The sequence below is a fragment of the Podarcis vaucheri genome, assembly GCF_965113315.1.
Source record: "Podarcis vaucheri genome assembly, chromosome: 10".
In the NCBI taxonomy this organism is placed as follows: domain Eukaryota; kingdom Metazoa; phylum Chordata; class Lepidosauria; order Squamata; family Lacertidae; genus Podarcis; species Podarcis vaucheri.
This window is the reverse complement of record NC_138748.1, coordinates 35,537,645-35,555,774: the sequence shown is the minus strand read 5'-3', so window position 1 is coordinate 35,555,774 and position 18,130 is coordinate 35,537,645. Positions and strand designations below refer to the sequence as shown.

The 18,130-nt window shown below is 41.2% G+C and overlaps 1 protein-coding gene across 3 annotated transcripts in view; it reads left to right on the top strand.

Annotated features, from left to right (window-relative positions):
- Positions 1-12,882, top strand: part of SLC6A15 (solute carrier family 6 member 15) — a 40,509-nt gene extending 27,627 nt beyond the window's left edge. For all 3 annotated transcript variants that reach the window (XM_082240988.1, XM_082240989.1, XM_082240990.1), the window contains exons 6-12: positions 2,304-2,414; positions 7,773-8,014; positions 8,126-8,315; positions 8,565-8,757; positions 10,027-10,186; positions 10,318-10,480; positions 11,454-12,882. In XM_082240988.1, the coding sequence (XP_082097114.1) occupies positions 2,304-2,414; positions 7,773-8,014; positions 8,126-8,315; positions 8,565-8,757; positions 10,027-10,186; positions 10,318-10,480; positions 11,454-11,825 (1,431 nt within the window). In that variant the 3' untranslated portion in view covers positions 11,826-12,882. The remainder of the gene's footprint in view (positions 1-2,303; positions 2,415-7,772; positions 8,015-8,125; positions 8,316-8,564; positions 8,758-10,026; positions 10,187-10,317; positions 10,481-11,453) is intronic.
- The last annotated feature ends 5,248 nt before the right edge of the window (positions 12,883-18,130 follow it).

Sequence of the window (18,130 nt, the reverse complement as noted above, 5' to 3'; positions counted from 1 at the left end):
CCACGAAGCAAATTGCCAGGCCAAGTGTCAAAGATTAAGTGTTCAGGATGTCAATGCCCAAAGGAGACACCTAAAAGGAAGACAGGGAACCACATGCTAGACTGTGATTCTTCATGTGGTCTGCAAGTGGAGAAATGGACATTAAAAAGCATTTGATCACACCAATTGTGTATGGGAGGCTTGTGAAAAATGAGAGCCCAGAGCAGCAGAGGCATTGGATGAGGCAAGGATAAAGGCCTGGTTTTCAGAGGCATGGTTGCTCTGGAAGAAAAGCAGAAGCAGTGGAGATGTGAGTTCAGCACTGGAGCCAGAGCTAACCACATAGGGCACAAAGGGAAGCAGAGGGTCAAGATGAGTAGAAGCTCCAGCAGCATTTGCACACAAAAATGTCCAGCCCTACTGCACATTTCTCATTGCACATTCCATGCAACCATAATATTCTGGGGATCAGGGTAAGAATGATAAAATTGATCTGAAGATAATTTCATACAGAGTGAGCCTCCACAGTCTACTTTTCCTCTGCCATTTTCCAGTTTCTAAATTGCTAATACACATGCCTGATGTTTGATCCATCTATGACTGTTTTGGAACATGTGACAGTTTACTTAAAGGATTGGCTTTTTTTTGTTTTGTTTCTATTGCAATAGGAGATGCAGGGGGAGGGGTGCTCTTTATGGAATGTGCAGATACTATCCTTTCTTTGATGTACTTTTGCTGTGACATGTCCCAGATTGAAGATAGGAGTTTGCCAGGGAAGTCATACATACCCTGCCCTGATTCTTCTTTCTGCAAGTGGTCCTGACTCACCAGTCAAATGAGTGATGTCTTCACAGAATGAGTTGGGTGAAAATACTCACATGGGAACTCTTGTCATGGCCACCTTCCCTTAGGGCTAGAGGACTGAGTCATGCCAGAATGTGGTATAATAAAACTAGTGGCAAATAAAAGCAGATTATTGTTATTATTATTCACAGGGTGCTTCAGATAAGCATAATTCACTGGGAAATTCTCTTTCACAAGCTTCATTTTTAGTGGAACTTACACATTATAAGTCCCTCACAGATTATTCCGTTAGATCCAAGACCCGTGACTGTACAATGCAATCTAACTTTCATGGGACTAAATCCCCATGTGGGGATGTATACTATTGCACATCCCTACAAATTCAGCTTCTCAATTTCATCTTCCCAGATTATTAGTTTATATAAGAGATTGTGGTGGAACAGTTGCTAAACTCTGGTACAGAAATGGTTTCCTATTATGACTGTTATTATTTTATTTTCTTAACTAAAATATAGCCAGTACAAAATCGTTGTTGTTGTTTTATGATGATAAGACTCAAAAGGCAGACTTTTTAAATATCTTTTTTACCAGGTGGTGATTATAATATCAAGTTTCTTCCTTCTTCTCCTTACAATTATCAGCATCCTTAACAAGCTACCATTCCCAGGATTCTTAGGGGGAACCCATTACTGTTAAAATGTTATAATAGTGATTTAAATGTATGGTGTGGATGTGGCCTTAGATTAAACCCAGAGGCTCCTGTGTGCCACCCTTTGGATGTGTATTGCTTTCCCATCTCAGCAACAATTTCCTTTCCCTTCCTTGTATTAACTGTCACTACAATTTACATGTTCACTGAAGTAAACCATAGTAAAATGCAAATATTGTTCTCTCATAACTACAATGTCCCACTTTGAACCATGATTCCAACCGCTCAGGGAGTGATGGTTTATTTTAGCCCTGGTTGTTATCCATCTAGCATGAAACAACTCTAGAAAGGGAGGAATGGGAAGGAAAAGGGGTCAAGGGGCACATTCCTGGTGTTCACTCCCAATGTGCAAATTGTGCTTTACATGTATGTTGATGTGCTGAATACAATGCAAGGACCCTCCTTTTCCTGTTGAGTATTTGAATAAAGTTGGAGCCTTGGTCAGAAAACAAGTAGTTGTTGCAAATAATGCATTGGTCAAATACATGGCCAAATCACTAAAAAAAATTTAATATCCTTTCACGTTGAAGTCCCTTTCTTAATAGCACCGCAAGTGGCACGGTATACTTCAAAGTGTTTCAAAATATTTCTTACTTCACATGATTTGTTTCTTCTGATAAACAAGAGCAATGGATCCACAAGCTATAATTCTGCAGTTCTTCAGATCTCTGAAGCAAGCACACAATGCCATGACGGGCTTTGGGAATGTCAGATGACGTTAGGTTTCTGAATGCCCTGCGAATGTGGTTAGACTGTGGAAGACAACGGCCATTAATGGGTTTTATTTTAACATTTCTTTCGTATTTTTCAGATAATGTACTTTAGCTCCCTTTTCCCTTATGTGGTACTTATATGCTTTCTAATCAGAGGGCTGCTCTTAAATGGATCACTGGATGGCATTCGTCACATGTTTACACCTAAGGTATGTACTTGGTTTCTGCCTATTATGTTTGATTGCTTTAGACATTCGTTTCATGCCTGAATAGTTTGCATGAACTCTTGTTTCAAGATCAGATTATATTGCAGTTAGGTGGAAGAAGTCAACTGAGTTGGTGTGTATCTGCTGTACAACATAAGCTCCATTAACAAAAAATTAAATAAAAATCTCATCCTTTTTACACTATTCAAACCAAGGCTGTGTACACACTACCATTTACTCTGCATCAAATACACTCCCATCACTGGTTTGGGAAGCAGTTTACATGTGATGTTAGTCACAATCTATATCTATCCTGTTATATTGTCCTTTTTAAAAAATAAATAAATGAGGTACTGCATTTTGATGCATTCCCCACTTAAGAGTTTAGATCTGAATTGAGAAAAGGAACGGCCTAGTTGTGCTTTAAGCTGGTAATGTCTACACTGCCAAAGTCTCAGCCCACAGGGAATAGGGACTTTTCTACCCAGTTAGCACTGTCTGCACAGCGACTTGATTCACACTCATTCCAGTGGTACAGGATCACACAACGGGAAAGCTGCTTTGTGTGTGTGTGTGTGTGTGTAGGAAACCTACTTCAGATTACAACCTCCACTTCTTCCATAAACATATCCAGTCAATCTGATTGGGATTACATAGTAGGGTAGCATGGGGTAACTAATTCAACATTCAACAGTCTTGAATATGATTCTACAGACAGTTGCTTATGCCAGGCATAGTCATTCACCTCTGGTACAAAGTGCTTCTTGTGCTAGGGCTGGACAAAGATTCTAAGAGGGGCATATCAAAGTGACCCACGGCATGACCCATAAAACACAAAGCCTCTGCCTCCATGCAGTACCCTCTTGGAAAATTCCTACCCAACAATTCTTCCTTTTCTCAGCGTCCATCTCATAATTTCACTCTCCACAACGGCTGCCCCACCTCATCTTGGCCAATAAGGATGTAATCTTTTATTTATTATATTTCAATACCCAAGAAGTTCAAGGTAGCATTCATGGATCTGCTCCCCATACCATTTTATCCTCATAACAATCCTGTGAGGTCGGCTGAAAGGTAGTCACTTGGCCATGTTCACCTCGTGGCCAATGACTGACTGAACTCCCCTGATCATAGCGTGAGTGGTTTCATATTTAGTTTAGAACATGGAGGCTACCTGCATCATTCATGAAACAGGTTTAGCGTGTCAAAATCCACTCAAACAACAATCTCATTGACTTTGCCAAAGGTCAAGTTATGCTCCCACATTACATACATTCTAGAAACATTTTCTCTTAATTTACTGTATTTATTGAAGAAATCAGGATTTTCAGTTGCACTGTTTAGAAGCCGCATGTGCCTCACAACTCAGTTTCATGCTTATTCACCTACGTGCACACATCCCTGCATATGCAAAGGCTTACATGTTCTCTGTCCTGTAACAAAGTGGGTTAATGTGAAAGCATCAGGTAGGATCATAGAATTGGAAGGGACCCCAAGGATCATCTACTCAACCCTCTATAATGCAGGAACTTCAGCTAAAGCATCCATGGCAGATGGCCATCCAACTTCCACTTAAAAACCTCCAAGGAAGGAGAGTCCACAACCTCTCTAGGGAGACCATTCCACTTCCACAGTCCAGAAGAGGACTGCATGATAAAATGATGGCAAGACTCTAGAGCAGGGAACCTGTAGCCCACCAGATGTTGTTGGCCTACAGTCTTCCTCATTCCTGAGCATTGGTCATGCTGGGTGGGGCTAATATGTGCCCAACCAACTCTTGAGGGTCACAGGTTCCCCACCTATAATCTGGGAATAAGGCCAATTGAACACAGTGGCGCTTACTTTGAGCAGACATGAATGTGGTTGCACTGGAAATCTTGTTCTGTTGGGAAGTTATAAAATCTTGTGTGTTCAAATGGTTGGTTTTACTCACTATCTTCTAGTTTCTGTTGTGGAAAACTCACAAGTCCTTAGTCAAGATCATTCATACAAAGTAGCCACAAGTGTCTGTTAAAAAGACATTCCCTTCCCTGTAGACAAATACATGGTAGAAGACTGGGAGCATTACTCATGTCTTAATGATGAAAAACTAAGCCAGAGAATGATTAAAAGATTTAGGAAAAGTCACACGGGAAGTCTCAAGCCGCAGTTGGATTGAACTGAGTTCTTGCTAATCCCTCTGTAGATGGGAACCCCTGACAGTATATAAGAATTTTTTTCTTTCACATTTTCTGTGCACACCTTAAACAAGTAGTAGTTTTGTGTGGACAGGTTTACAGAGAAGTAATGGTCTTTTGGCAGACAGAGTCGATCGCAAAAACCATTGGGTAAACTGCTTCTTTGACAAAATGCTGGTTTTCCTTCTAGTTACTTATGATTACATTTAGATCCCACTTTTCCACCAAGGAGTACAAAGTAGCTCCTTCTCCCTCTCTTTATTTTACCTCTCTATTGTCTTCAAGAAGGAGAGAAACAAAGAATGTTTCTGACATTTTGCTGCTTGCCCCCCAAAGGGTCAAGCAAACAAAAGTTTGCAAAAGAAAGAAAGAAAACAAAAAACCCTTGGTGAGCACTTGCAAAGCAACCTCTATCACCACCCCTTCCATTCCTCTGCCCCAGGGCCCAGAAACCTGGGCCTAACAACATGTGACATTAAAGATGTGATTAGTGGTAATAACAACAACAACAAGCATGGTGTATCAAGATTGCTGGGAGGGGATATTTAAGGCTATAGTGATAATGGGAGCCCCTCCCTAATTTTAATTGCATAGGAGGCAGGAGGATTTCATGAGGACTCTAGATAGAGAGGGAAGGTTTAAACCATTCCTCTAAACTTCTCTCTGCATGCAGCAATTCCTCAATGCTTGGTGCTGTATATATTTTTCATGCACAATATCTCTGCCAATCACAGCAGCTATGTCACATGTAGCTGGGCTTTTACCTTCCGGAAAGGTAAAAGAAGATAGACGCAGTGGGCCACCTCATGTCCCCAGGGTGAGCTTGTAGGCCTTGGCATGGCCAGAAGGTGAGGAGACAAGAATGAAACTAATCCTCTGGCTCAGTGGCCAGCAAGGGCAGGGAAATCAGATCCCCAGGACCTTCCTCAAATATCCACTGCTTTAAGCTGAGACATCTTCCCAGAGGGGCTTCCTGGACATTTTGTAATGCCAGGTTCCTTGAAGTCATCTCAGCGCAGGCTAGTCACATGAGGGGCAGATTTGGGTCTTACAAATTTCAGCAATGCTCTGTGCGAAGCCAAAACTCTGCGCCTCCCCTGCCCCTTGCCTTCTGTTTTGCTCAGTTCACTACATCATAGTTGTGGCATGCTGAGGCATCTCCTAGAACTGGTCATACTGCCCTAAACTCACCTCTCATCACATTTAAAGACCCCTGACAGTTAAGTCCAGTCGCAAATGACTCTGGGGTTGTGGCACTCATCTTGCTTTCAGGCTGAGGGAGCCGACATTTGTCCACAGACAGTTTTCCGGGTCACGTGGCCAGCATGACTAAGCTGCTTCTGGCGAACCAGAGCAGTGCACGGAAATGCCGTTTACCTTCCCGCTGGAGCGGTACCTATTTATCTACTTGCACTTTGACGTGCTTTTGAACTGCTAGGTTGGCAGGAGCTGGGACCGAGCAATGGGAGCTCACCCTGTCACGGGGATTCGAACCGCCAACCTTCCGATTGGCAAGCCCTAGGCTCTGTGGTTTAGACCACAGCACCACCCGCGTCCCCTCATCACATTTACCTAGGACCAAATTCCATTAAACACAATTGCAGTAGACGTAGACAGGACTTCACTGTAAACACAAACATTAATCCTAATTGTGAAACTATTGGTGCATCTAGAGTTAATGTCATCTACTCTGACTGGCACCTGCTGTTCAGGGTATCAGAGATCTTGCCCAGCCCTACCCATTGATGGCAGGGATTGAATGGAGCCCCCCCTTTCCCTCATGCAAAGCTTATGCATTCCCACTGAATGGAGCCCATCCACCAAAATTCTGCACATGTTCACTCAGAAGTAATTCTGATTTGCTTCCAAGTAAGTGTGCTTAAGAAGGTAATTGTACGTAGGATGGCACCCTCAAATCTCCATTTCTATCTACTAATTGATGGGGTTATAAGGCTTGATAGATAGGTTTCCCTGAAATCAGTGACAATTACTTAACATGCATTTAGGGCAAAATTGCTAGGGAGAGCTTTTCCAATTACATGTATAATTCCCCAAGCCTTAGTTAGATTTCTTCAAAGCAGTGGGCAGGATGACATCCCAGTTAACCTCTGGTGGAAATTCAAATAGAATGAAGTATGTATATTTAGCACCATCTAGTGAGCAAACTTTGCTATAACTGTACGGTGATGATTTGCCTCATCTGTGGTACTGTGTAGTGTTTCTATGGGGAAAGTTTCCTGTCTAAATGTTTTTAATTATACTTTATAGTACAGAAAAATCTCCTTTTAGCTGTGGGAAAGATTTAGGAGATTATTTAGAAAGTTTTGTAAAGCTGAAACATTTGCTTTTAATAGAAATCATAATGCCTAATAGAGATGTAAATAATGGAACAATGGTTTGTTTTGTTACTCTCTATTTACTATTAGAAGGCTTATCTAGAAGGAAAACCTATTAAACTCTGTAAGACTTTCTTCCAAGCAGGAGTGCATAGTACTGCATTATAGTAATACCAATGACATCTAACATATATCTAAAAAATCACCTTAATCCTTTATCTTGCTAAAAATTTGTTCAGTTGCTTTGACCTTCATAGAAGAAATCTCACATACTCACATCAACATTAGCCGTCCTAGTTTCATTATTTATTTATTGTATTTACACGTGCAATTTCTAAACCACCCTTCATCAGTTATGATCACATGGCAATTTACAGTCAAACACCAGTACAGTACATTAAAACAATAAAATTCCAATAATGCTTGGAAAACAGTTCCTGGAATGATAGTTTGCCTGTTGTTTTGGCAGCGATAATATTTTGCACACTATTCAATTAACAACATAGAATTAATAATAATGCATTAGTGTCTAAATATTTTTTTGCTGCTTATAAACACAGCTGCACAAAACCCTTGTTGACTGACATTGATGAAAGCTGTTTTTAAAGTGTGTGTGATTAGCAAATATATTGATTTTTGACTGATGTATTTCTTGTGATACATTTTGACCAACCTGCAATGCAAAAGAATGAGACAATGTACAGAATGCAAATTCAGTTTGTGGATTGAACATTTGGGTGAAAAATTTAGGGTGCTGGGGGTTTTCTTCCTGGATTATTTGTTGCTTCTCCATTTAGGAGAAATGCTGTATTTTGTAGCTGACATGTATTGTGTCTAATTTCAAACAGCTTGAAATAATGCTGGAGCCCAAGGTCTGGAGAGAAGCTGCTACTCAGGTGTTCTTTGCCTTAGGGCTTGGATTTGGTGGAGTCATTGCCTTTTCAAGCTACAACAAGAGAGACAACAACTGCCATTTCGATGCTGTTCTGGTGTCCTTCATCAATTTTTTCACTTCTGTGCTGGCAACTTTGGTGGTGTTTGCTGTTCTGGGCTTCAAAGCAAATATCATAAATGAGAAATGCATTATCCAGTATGAATATTCATTTCCTTATCCATTTTTATAGTATATTTCACTTAGGAATTCCCACAGCAATTCTTTGGATTGATGGTGTGTATGCCTATATTCCCTTGTGTTTTGCAGAAATTCCGAGAAGATTGTCAATCTTTTGAATGTCGGCAATCTGAGCAAGGCTATTATACCTCATCATATTAATTTATCGAGCATCACAGCAGAAGATTATAATTTGGTTTATGATATAATCCAGAAGGTCAAAGAAGAAGAGTTTCCCCTTGGACTAAAACCCTGTCAGATTGAAGATGAACTTGACAAGGTGAGAGTGATACTTCCATCTTTGATGCAAAGATTACAGACTGTTTTAATAATCCTTATTGACTGCAGGGCAATTTTGATATTTATAGATATTTTCCACTTCCTAATAGCTTTTCTGACTCCATTATTCTGCTCCCTCTTTCCTCCTCCTTCTCTCTTCATTGATTTTTGCCCACCTTATACAATATTTTGACTTGATTTGCCCCTGTTTTGCCACCCAAGTTTAATACTTTGGCTTTCTCCTTGACAGGCTGTTCAAGGAACTGGTCTAGCTTTCATTGCCTTTACAGAAGCTATGACCCACTTTCCTGCTTCTCCTTTCTGGTCAGTGATGTTCTTCCTTATGCTGGTTAATCTGGGGCTTGGAAGCATGTTTGGAACCATTGAAGGCATTACGACACCAATAGTTGATACTTTCAAAGTGAGAAAAGAAATTCTGACTGGTGAGTTGTTACGGATTTCTTTTCCTCAGTTCTACTTGATTCTAAGAAATGTTAACAATCAAAATGACCCGCTTGGAGACATGGTGGCAGAAAATTCCATTTCTACTACTGTAACACAAAACAAGTTGCCAAAATTTTGCACCCATAATTCTTCACAAATAAAAATAAACGAGACCTAATTATATTAGGGGTTCCTATATTAAAAAGAGTGACAAGTGAGCCACATATTCTGAACTCATATATTTGACAGTGGTTTGTTCAGAAACATGGTAAAGGGTAAAGGAAACATGGATATATCATTCAAGGACATAATTTAGCACAGAAGCCTGAAATCTTTCTTTTTCAAAGCAGAGTGCTATTTTCTCCTGTTCTGATTACCATTCATCCATTCCTGAACTATTTAGCTGAAGGGTCATATTTCAATGGTAAGGCAGTTGTTTTGCACTGCATAAAGTCCTGGGTTCAAACCCAAGCACCTCCAGGGAGGGCTAGGCATGCCCCTGGTCTGGAACCCTGTAGAGTCACTGCCAACCTGTGTACACAATATTGGGCTGGATGGACCAATGGTCTGACTTGGCAGTTAGGAGATACAGTAGTTTGTTTTGTTTCTGAATGCAGAAGCACTCCTCTTCACAATTCTGGATACTGAAACCACTGTCTCTACATTTGTTTGCTTGTTTGTTGTACTTATTTATACAGGGTGAGTCCTTTAAAAGAGGCCCAGTGGATACAGAGTACACATGTTCCACGGGGCCTCTTTTAAAAGACTCACCCTGTAGTTACAGTATTTGTGTCTCTTCATACAACATGAAACCAAGCATAAGAGCAAGAATAAAATAGGTACCTAATATGCTCATCCATATATATATATATAAGGGCAGATCCAAATCAAACCCAACCCATGGCCAAGTTGAGCATGATCATTTTTACAGTTAGAGGAGGTACCACATTCACTTAATCATGAAATCTCCTGTGTCAGGTGTTCACTTCTAGCATTTGGAGGGGTGTGAGGGTCAGAGTGGGGAAAGGCTCAAGTCCATTCTCAGTCTCACCACATCTGGAGGTGAAGAGTAGGGAATAAATGAGAGAACAATCCCCTTGTATTCCCTTAATTTACAATAGACTCTTCCATGCAAGAAGAAAAGATACTGTATCCACTAACCCAAGAAAATAATAATAATCAGAGAAGCACTGTATCTAGAATATATCAAGAATATGAATGGATGTTTGATATCTCTCCCCTTATCTTACTTCTGTGCTTTATTGCAGTTGTCTGCTGTCTTCTGGCCTTTTGCATTGGCTTAATATTTGTACAGCGGTCTGGTAATTACTTTGTAACTATGTTTGATGACTATTCAGCCACATTGCCTTTGCTTATTGTCGTCATTTTGGAGAATATTGCCATGTCTTATGTTTACGGGATAGACAAGTAAGTGCACATCTTGAGTTGTTCATATGGCTAACATTGTTGGCAATTATGAGCATCACAAAACCATACATTAGCAGCAGCCCACTCGAGCTAATGATGTTCTTTTTTCTCCACTGCCTCTCCCACTCCAGATTCATGGAAGACCTAAAGGATATGCTTGGCTTTTCGCCAAATCCGTACTATTACTATACATGGAAATATATCTCCCCAATTGTTTTGTTATCTTTGCTGGTAGCTAGCATTGTCCAAATGATATTAAGTCCCCCTGGTTATAATGCATGGATTGAAGATAAGGTGAGTGATGGTTTTTAAAAAGGAACATGCATCATCAATGACTGTCAGTTTTAGGCATATAGAGTGCAAATATGACCACATAGATTCTTTTTGCATTGTATTTTATAAATGCACACAAAATGCACAGTGCTGCTAGATCACTGCAGCAACCTTGTAAATAACCCTACAAAAATAAAATAAACTCTGCAGACAGATTAATAGCCTGTATTTTTATAGTAGCTGTTGAGAAGGGGACATTTCTCCTCCTCTGTAGCCAGCATGGAAACATAGAACAGGACATCTTAACAATCTGGAAAACAGACTTGTGTGTGAGAGATGGAGTGATCCATTCTTCCTCTGCTAGCTTACTGTGTTTTAATGCTTGTTGTGAAGGTAGAGACTTATCTTCGTCCGCTACTGGCATAGAAACCAAGAGGACTTGCAAAAGAATGACAGAATGATCTAGAAGGGGGCATCCACCTGCTCTATCAGCTTCCTCACTTGCCTGCATGAATCCCTTGTTGCCAATGGCGGTCAGATGAATTGTTACATACAAGGCTATATGGCACAAAAAGGGACTTGATCTAATCACCCTACAATTGCATGAAGGTTGTCTTTTAAGTGTTTTATTAATGCTCATATATGTGCATTGGTGATGTGGAGGATGTAAAAGGCCTGTATTAATGGAAGGAGCTGTGTGGCAGACTGTGGGCACATAGTTCACAACTGCACACAGTTTGCAACATAAAAAAGAAGAAGAACAGAAGATTCTTAATGCATCGATTGTAGATCGGGGGGGGCAGGGGAATTTTGGAATTCCAAAAACCAGGGAAAAAATTGGATAAGGAAACATCTCTATTTCTGCACTTACAGTTTGGGGAGGAATTAATGAAACAACTTAATAAGAAAGGTTTCTGAGAGAGCAGTAGAAGACTAGGCTTAAGAAAGGCAGATGTGCGAATGATCTTTCTGAATTTTTTCTTGGTCTATGCAGGCGACCGAGGAATTTCAAAACTACCCAACCTGGGGGCTGATAGTCTGTGTGTCCTTGATTGTTTTTGCAATGCTCCCTGTCCCGGTAGTCTACCTGATTCGTCGCTGCAACCTTATCGACAATAGCTCTGGCAGCTTGGCAGCGGTTTCCTACAAAAGGGGGCGTATTATAAAGGAGCCTGTGAATCTCGAGGGAGATGACACCAGCCTGATCCATGGCAAGAGTCCAAGCGAGGTGCCGTCTCCAAATTTCGGCAAAAACATATACCGGAAACAGACTGGTTCTCCAACTGTGGACACTGCCCCCAATGGCCGCTATGGTATCGGTTACATAATGGCAAACATGTCGGATATGCCAGAGTCTGACTTGTAGCTGCAATGCAGTGTTGATGCCTCTGTTCTTTGAACATTTGTTTCTCTTAAGAGAAGTGGTTGGCCTCACTTACCAGAGTGCAATCTCAGGTGCCCCATGACTCTGTGCTTAAAAACATCCTGACATGTGGTACAAACAAACAGCTTGACAATTCCCTTTGGCTTGATTTTTTCTGGTTTCCATTTGTACTGAAGGGAATGCACATAAAAATATCAGTCAGTGATGGCATAGCCTTGCCAGGATTGCCAATTTTTTAAAGAATTATTTTTGCATTTAATTTGAAAGTTTTCTATCTTTAAAGTACAGGTGTTACCTCAGTTTGTAACAATTTTTTAAGTGAATTCATATTTCTCTACTGCTGTAACTGGAATTTCCTTCTTCGTTCCTGCAAGTTAACTCCCCCAGTATTGGAAGAAAAAATTAGCTCCAAAGAGTTCGCCAATCCTGTATTGACTGCACTTATTTGTACATACGTTTTGTAGATATCCTGTACTTTTTTTAAGCACTCGTAATTCCTTAGGCTATTAGCTGAGTAAAAAAAAAGCAAAACAAACAAATTTTAAACCCTGCAGATTATTTTCTTACATGTAATAGCTGTATAGAGCAATAGTATTAGAAAACCAAGTATAATGATGCTGGAAACACAAAATTCCTCACACTCTGGGGAACTGCATATGATGTGGCTGTATTTTACATACTATATTTGGTTTTTTCAGTGTGAAAATTATGTAAGACTGAGTCGCTCCAAGACTCTTAAAAGATTGTGCAGATTCTGCATTTTTCTAAGCTGTGTGCCTAAAATAAAAATAAAAACCCTTCCTAATATTTATTGTGGTTACAAGATTATATATATTATATTTATATATAATATACTTGTAATGTACATATGTATAGTAATGTTGTATGTAACAGCTTCAAACCCTGAAGCAAGATGGCTTTAAACCTGTTGTTTTTTTTTGCTTGTTTTATGCAAAAAAGAAATCCCCTCCTAAGTCAGTGATAATTAAAAATTGTATACCATTACATTTAATCTAGGAATAAAGAGTGTGGAAAGGTGTTTTCTTTGTACTTCCTGGAAATTTGGGGCTGGATTTGGGGCAGGTGGTCCCTAGCTGGCCCAGGTTGGTGGAGCTAAGTATTCCTATCTAAACATCCATAATTAAAATGTACAGCAAACAAGCCCATTAAACCAGCACATAAATTAAAACAGCAATGAAAACAATTAAAACAAGAGGTTAAAGTTTGGAGATCAGGGAACTGCTTGTCTATACAGGCGTTGTCTTCAAGAGCCGGCAGAATGCCAATACTGATAGGGCCTTTCATACTTAATACATTTACTAGGCAGTGGAGGGGATGTACCAATGTCGCTGCAGGACAGCCAGGCTGAACAAAGAAGCTGCATATTTGAAAACAGACTCAGACGAATGGAACCACCAATGTTTCTGTGTTCTTGATTGCTGGAAAAGAGGCCTGCTGAATTCTGGGCCTGTCTCCAAATAGCCAGGCTTTTGTGTAGCTGTGCAAATCCTGCTCTGATATTCAGAGGCAGAGTGAAGCTGCTTTCAGCAAAAAAGGGCCTGTGAAGGAAAGCATACTGTGTCTGACTTCACATCAGAAGACTGCAAGATTGGATCCTGCCTGGCCTAAACTCCAGGCCACTGGCTTTTGCACTGAGGCTGTGCACAGTTTGTGGCCCTCTTTTCCGCTGGTCTCTCAGTGGAAAGTATTTAGGCAGCGGGAAGCATGGAGTATCTGCTGGGCTTGATCAGTGGCCATTGTGCTCTGTGTAGCAATAGAGGGTTGACACTGTGCACAGCATGGCTCAAACAAGCTTTCATCATTACACCCCCCCCCCCATTAAATGGTGGCCAGCTCTAACCCTAATCAGCCTGAGCTATGAAAGTCTTTTTCTTCTTGTTGCTTATTAAAATTGTATAACACCCTATATCTGTAGATCTCAGGGCAGTTCACAACATAAAATCACAATATAAAAAACAGAAAATACATAATATAAACAAAAACAATCACCACCCAATAATTCCCCTTCCACGGCACATTTTAAAATGGCATCAGATGTCAATCACCCAAAGGCCTGGTTAAGGAGGAATGTGCCAGCCAAACCTCCTTGGGGAGAGCATTCCACCAATGGGGAACCACTGCAGAAAAGGCAATGGCTTGTTGTACCAAACCCCAAGCGCCCGCCGCCCTGGTTCCAGTCCAAAACACATTAGACAGATGCTCTTACTTCATTCCGGCAAGTAACAAGACAGACTCTGCAGGCTTTGCAGCAGGCACAGGACTTAGGAGTCAAAATACAATTGAGGAGTAGCCAAGAAGCTTGGAACTGGATGGAAGTGCCAAGCTTGTGTGGTGTGCTCATGTGCAATACTCTCTCACCTTGTGGGAATATTGAGATTTTGAGGGCCTGTTCCCATCTGTGAAAGCAGTGCCTTGTTCTAGGTGGAAAGACTGCACCCTTCTGTTCAGGTTACTTCCGCCTCCTGTTTTGGCTTCCCCCTCTGCTGATCAAAGCCCTTCCCAGCCTCCATTGAGACTCTACTTTGCAAGAAGGTCACAGGGGATAGCTAGCACTCCTGCTTCCTGTCCAAAGAGCAAGCGCCATCTCTGAGGGGCCCTGGGGGCCAAGGCACCCACATTTTTTTCAATGTGGGTGCCCAGCTGGGCACCCCAACATGGTGTGCACATGATATCACACAGTGTGCTGAGACCTTTCAGGATCTGAAAGGCCCAGGCCTTTTGGAGGGCACAACAAGCCCCATCGGGCCCATCACATGGTGTGACATCATGTGCACACCATGGTGCACTAGGTTACATCATGCATACAATGTTTGTGACAGCACATGCGCACACCGGGCACCCACAACGTGGGGCAGAATCTGGCATGCCTGCTTCAAAGTGATTGAAGTTGGGGTGGAAAGGGAAGGTCCCACCCAGGTTTTCTCAATTCATCCCCGCCTCTATTTCTTCTTCCCCTTCCTCCTGCATCAGAGCTTGCCTATCCAAGTATGATCCCAACATCACTTCTCAGCTCAGGAGACCCAGGTCCTAATTCAATCAGAGCAACATTTCTCCATTCACTAGAGGTTCCACTGCAGCTGCAGCTGTTCTGTTTCATTCTGTTTCAGGCCAATTAAAGTTCTAAAATCAGGCTGATGCACATGAAGCAACTGGTTCAGTTCTGCTTCACTTAAGAAAATGTAAAGATAAAGCACATTATTATGATTATTTGTGCAGGGTGAGTTAATAGATCTCAGGGTGAGTTAATAGATCTCAAACTGTTACTGCTGTCAGCAGTAAGAACTACGGTACTAAGCATGCTTGAAATGAAACAAATTTTAAGAACTACAGTGCATTTGACATTCTTCTATATTCTCATAGTTTAACAATACAGAAACATTTACACAGGTGACAAAGCAACCAACTTGGTTAGTAAAACAATCACAGAACTGTCACCATGAACAACATTACATGCTTCAACTGATTTAACAGAACTGATGTAATAATCTGATACCAGCTCACTAGAGCCATTCAGCATCTGTGGTTACCAGATTGAGTGGATTGAGTAGCCTTGCACCCTAGATGTCAACATACATGCCGGCCACTTGCCCGGCTAATACATGCAATTGGTGCTAAAATGAAAGGGACCTTGTGTGCACCAAATGCATGCATGTAAGTGGAAGAGTTTAGTCTAGCCAACACCTAGAAGTAAGGAACTTCACAGAGGAGAGCAGAGGAACCAGTAACCAGAGCTGGCCCACCACTGAGACAAAGTTGAAGCACCCCCCAGTGGTTTAGTGTCGGCTCCAATTTTGTTGGCACTCCATCACCTGAGTTCTGGAGATGACGGTAATGGGCATATATCCCACACGTCCTGAAAAAGGCCCATACATTTGCTTAATGTAGTACTTCTATACCTGCTCAGAAAGCAGCACTATGGGCTTCACAATAGATTAAGCAATGAAGGCTGCACTATGCTGCATTTGTGACCTGAGCTGGAGGCAGAAGAATATAAACATTCAGGATATCTGGGGAATCTGAGAAGGTTGCTCCACAATCTCATCAGTGATATTTAGCATGCTGGTAGGATCCTGTTCTGATTTTATCATCATGCTATAATACCCTTAGGGTTGCCATATTTCAAAAAGTAAACCCCAAAGTTGTTGAGCCTTAGAATGGCAGCCCTATTCCACCTTCAAAATAGGGACGGTGGTTCATGGGAGACCATCTGCTTCCAAGCCAAATCTCAGGCATTTCCAGGAAGGTGGGGAGAATGCTGAGCTTGATGAATGAATGGCTCAAAATAAGGCAACTTTTCCCATTCCTAAAATGCTGCTGTTGCCATGGGAAGTTTCTTAATGTTTAAACAACTTTGCATGCTATACACTAAACAAGTTTAATAATATGCTCTGTCACAGAATCCTTTCACAGTTGTATCTATTATACATTTTAACCAGCTGCTCCTCTTCTATGTGTGAATCGTTTTTACAGTGCTAAATATTATTAAAACATTAACTTTGTAGCAGCAAAGTGCTTCCCCATCATTTAATAATTAAAAACTGGAGTTAGGTTTCCCCCAGCCATGGACCACCTCTTCTTGTTAAATATTTTACGAAAGTAATTGCTTTGCCTTCACTCCATTTTTAACATCCACTGAACGGCTTTAAAACCTCAATCTTTGTCACATGACCCCAATGTGCTTTTTGCCAAAGAGCATGTTAAAAATTTACCCAAATCTCTTGCTCTCCATTCAATCTAAATTTGAACCATTTTGGTATTTAAAATTTTTATATCTCCAGAAAAGGCTGCCTTTTCCAGCTCTCAGTTTTCTCCTAAATGTGCTCTCCAGATCTTATGTGCTCTGTAGCACATTTTACTGATGACAAAATGTTTATGAGCAGTAACATCTAACATGGGGTGTCAGGTCTAAGCCACTGCAGTCCATTTCTGTGCTTATTATTGTGGCTGTAATTTGCTCTGACCTATCAGGCACATGGTTTTGTTGAATTCATTCTCTGAGTGTAGATCTGTATGTAGCCAAAATGCCACCACCCACACATAAGAGGGAGGTATCTATAGGTTTGGGAAAGAACAATTTTGGAGAAAATGCCAAGGGGCAAACACCTCCCATAACTGCTCACTGAGAACACTCCACACTGCAGTGTGTCAATTTAGTTCAACCACAGAGCCTAGGACTTGCCGATCAGAAGGTCGGCAGTTTGAATCCCTGTGACGGGATGAGCTCCCGTTGCTCGGTCCCTGCTCCTGCCAACCTAGCAGTTCAAAAGCACGTCAAAGTGCAAGTAGATAAATAGGTACCGCTCCAGCGGGAAGGTAAACGGCGTTTCTGTGCACTGCTCTGGTTCGCCAGAAGCGGCTTAGTCATGCTGGCCACATGACCCGGAAGTTGTACGCCGGCTCCCTTGACCAATAAAGTGAGATGAGTGCCACAACCCCAGAGTCGGTCATGACTAGACCTAATTGTCAGGGGTCCCTTTACCTTTACTTATCAGCCCCAGTTTGAGTTCACCAGTCATCTCTTTTTCTGAAGTCCAGCAGATTCCAAATTTGGTAGGATTCATGGGTAGGTGGGAGAAATGGCCAGACAACTGACAGAGCTGAGAGGAAGAAAAAAGAAAATGGGGGAAAAAATCAGAGGGGGTGAGTGGGAGGGAGGAATGACACCCTGGTAGAAAAGTGGCATTGTTTGGGTCATGAAACTCATGCCACATTATGTTGGCAGGCACTCCCATGCATACTTTATTCTATTACATAGCACTTTCAAAACAAAACAGTGTTTTGCTGACAAGATCCTGAGTATATGATTTATGGAAAATAAGATCACATTTGTGGGGTGGGAGAAAAGAAGGTGGGAACACGTGTTGTAAAATGTGTAATGCAAAGAATAAGTCTATGCAGTGGAATGAATGAGAATAGAAAAGCATCACTGGACAGCATGAAGTCAGGGGAAATAAAAACAAAATGAAATGGAAGAGATTATTCAGGTGAGTGCCAAGTTGAAAACTGTGCCGTTAATGAATTGGGATGCTTTTGCAAACGTTGATGGGATTAGTTTCCTGCCCTTAAAGCTGATGTTGCAAGGTAAAGCTTTAGTTAATTTATTAATCAAATCAATCTGTATTATATAGAAAAAAATATTGCCTTACAATGCACTGGAAATGTTAGTTAATTTCACTGTATTGCACATCAACAGCATGATTCTGGGTGAGTAATATCTTATCGCTCAGTTGGTGGCAGTAGTAAGCCATGCATTTATTGTAGAGAAC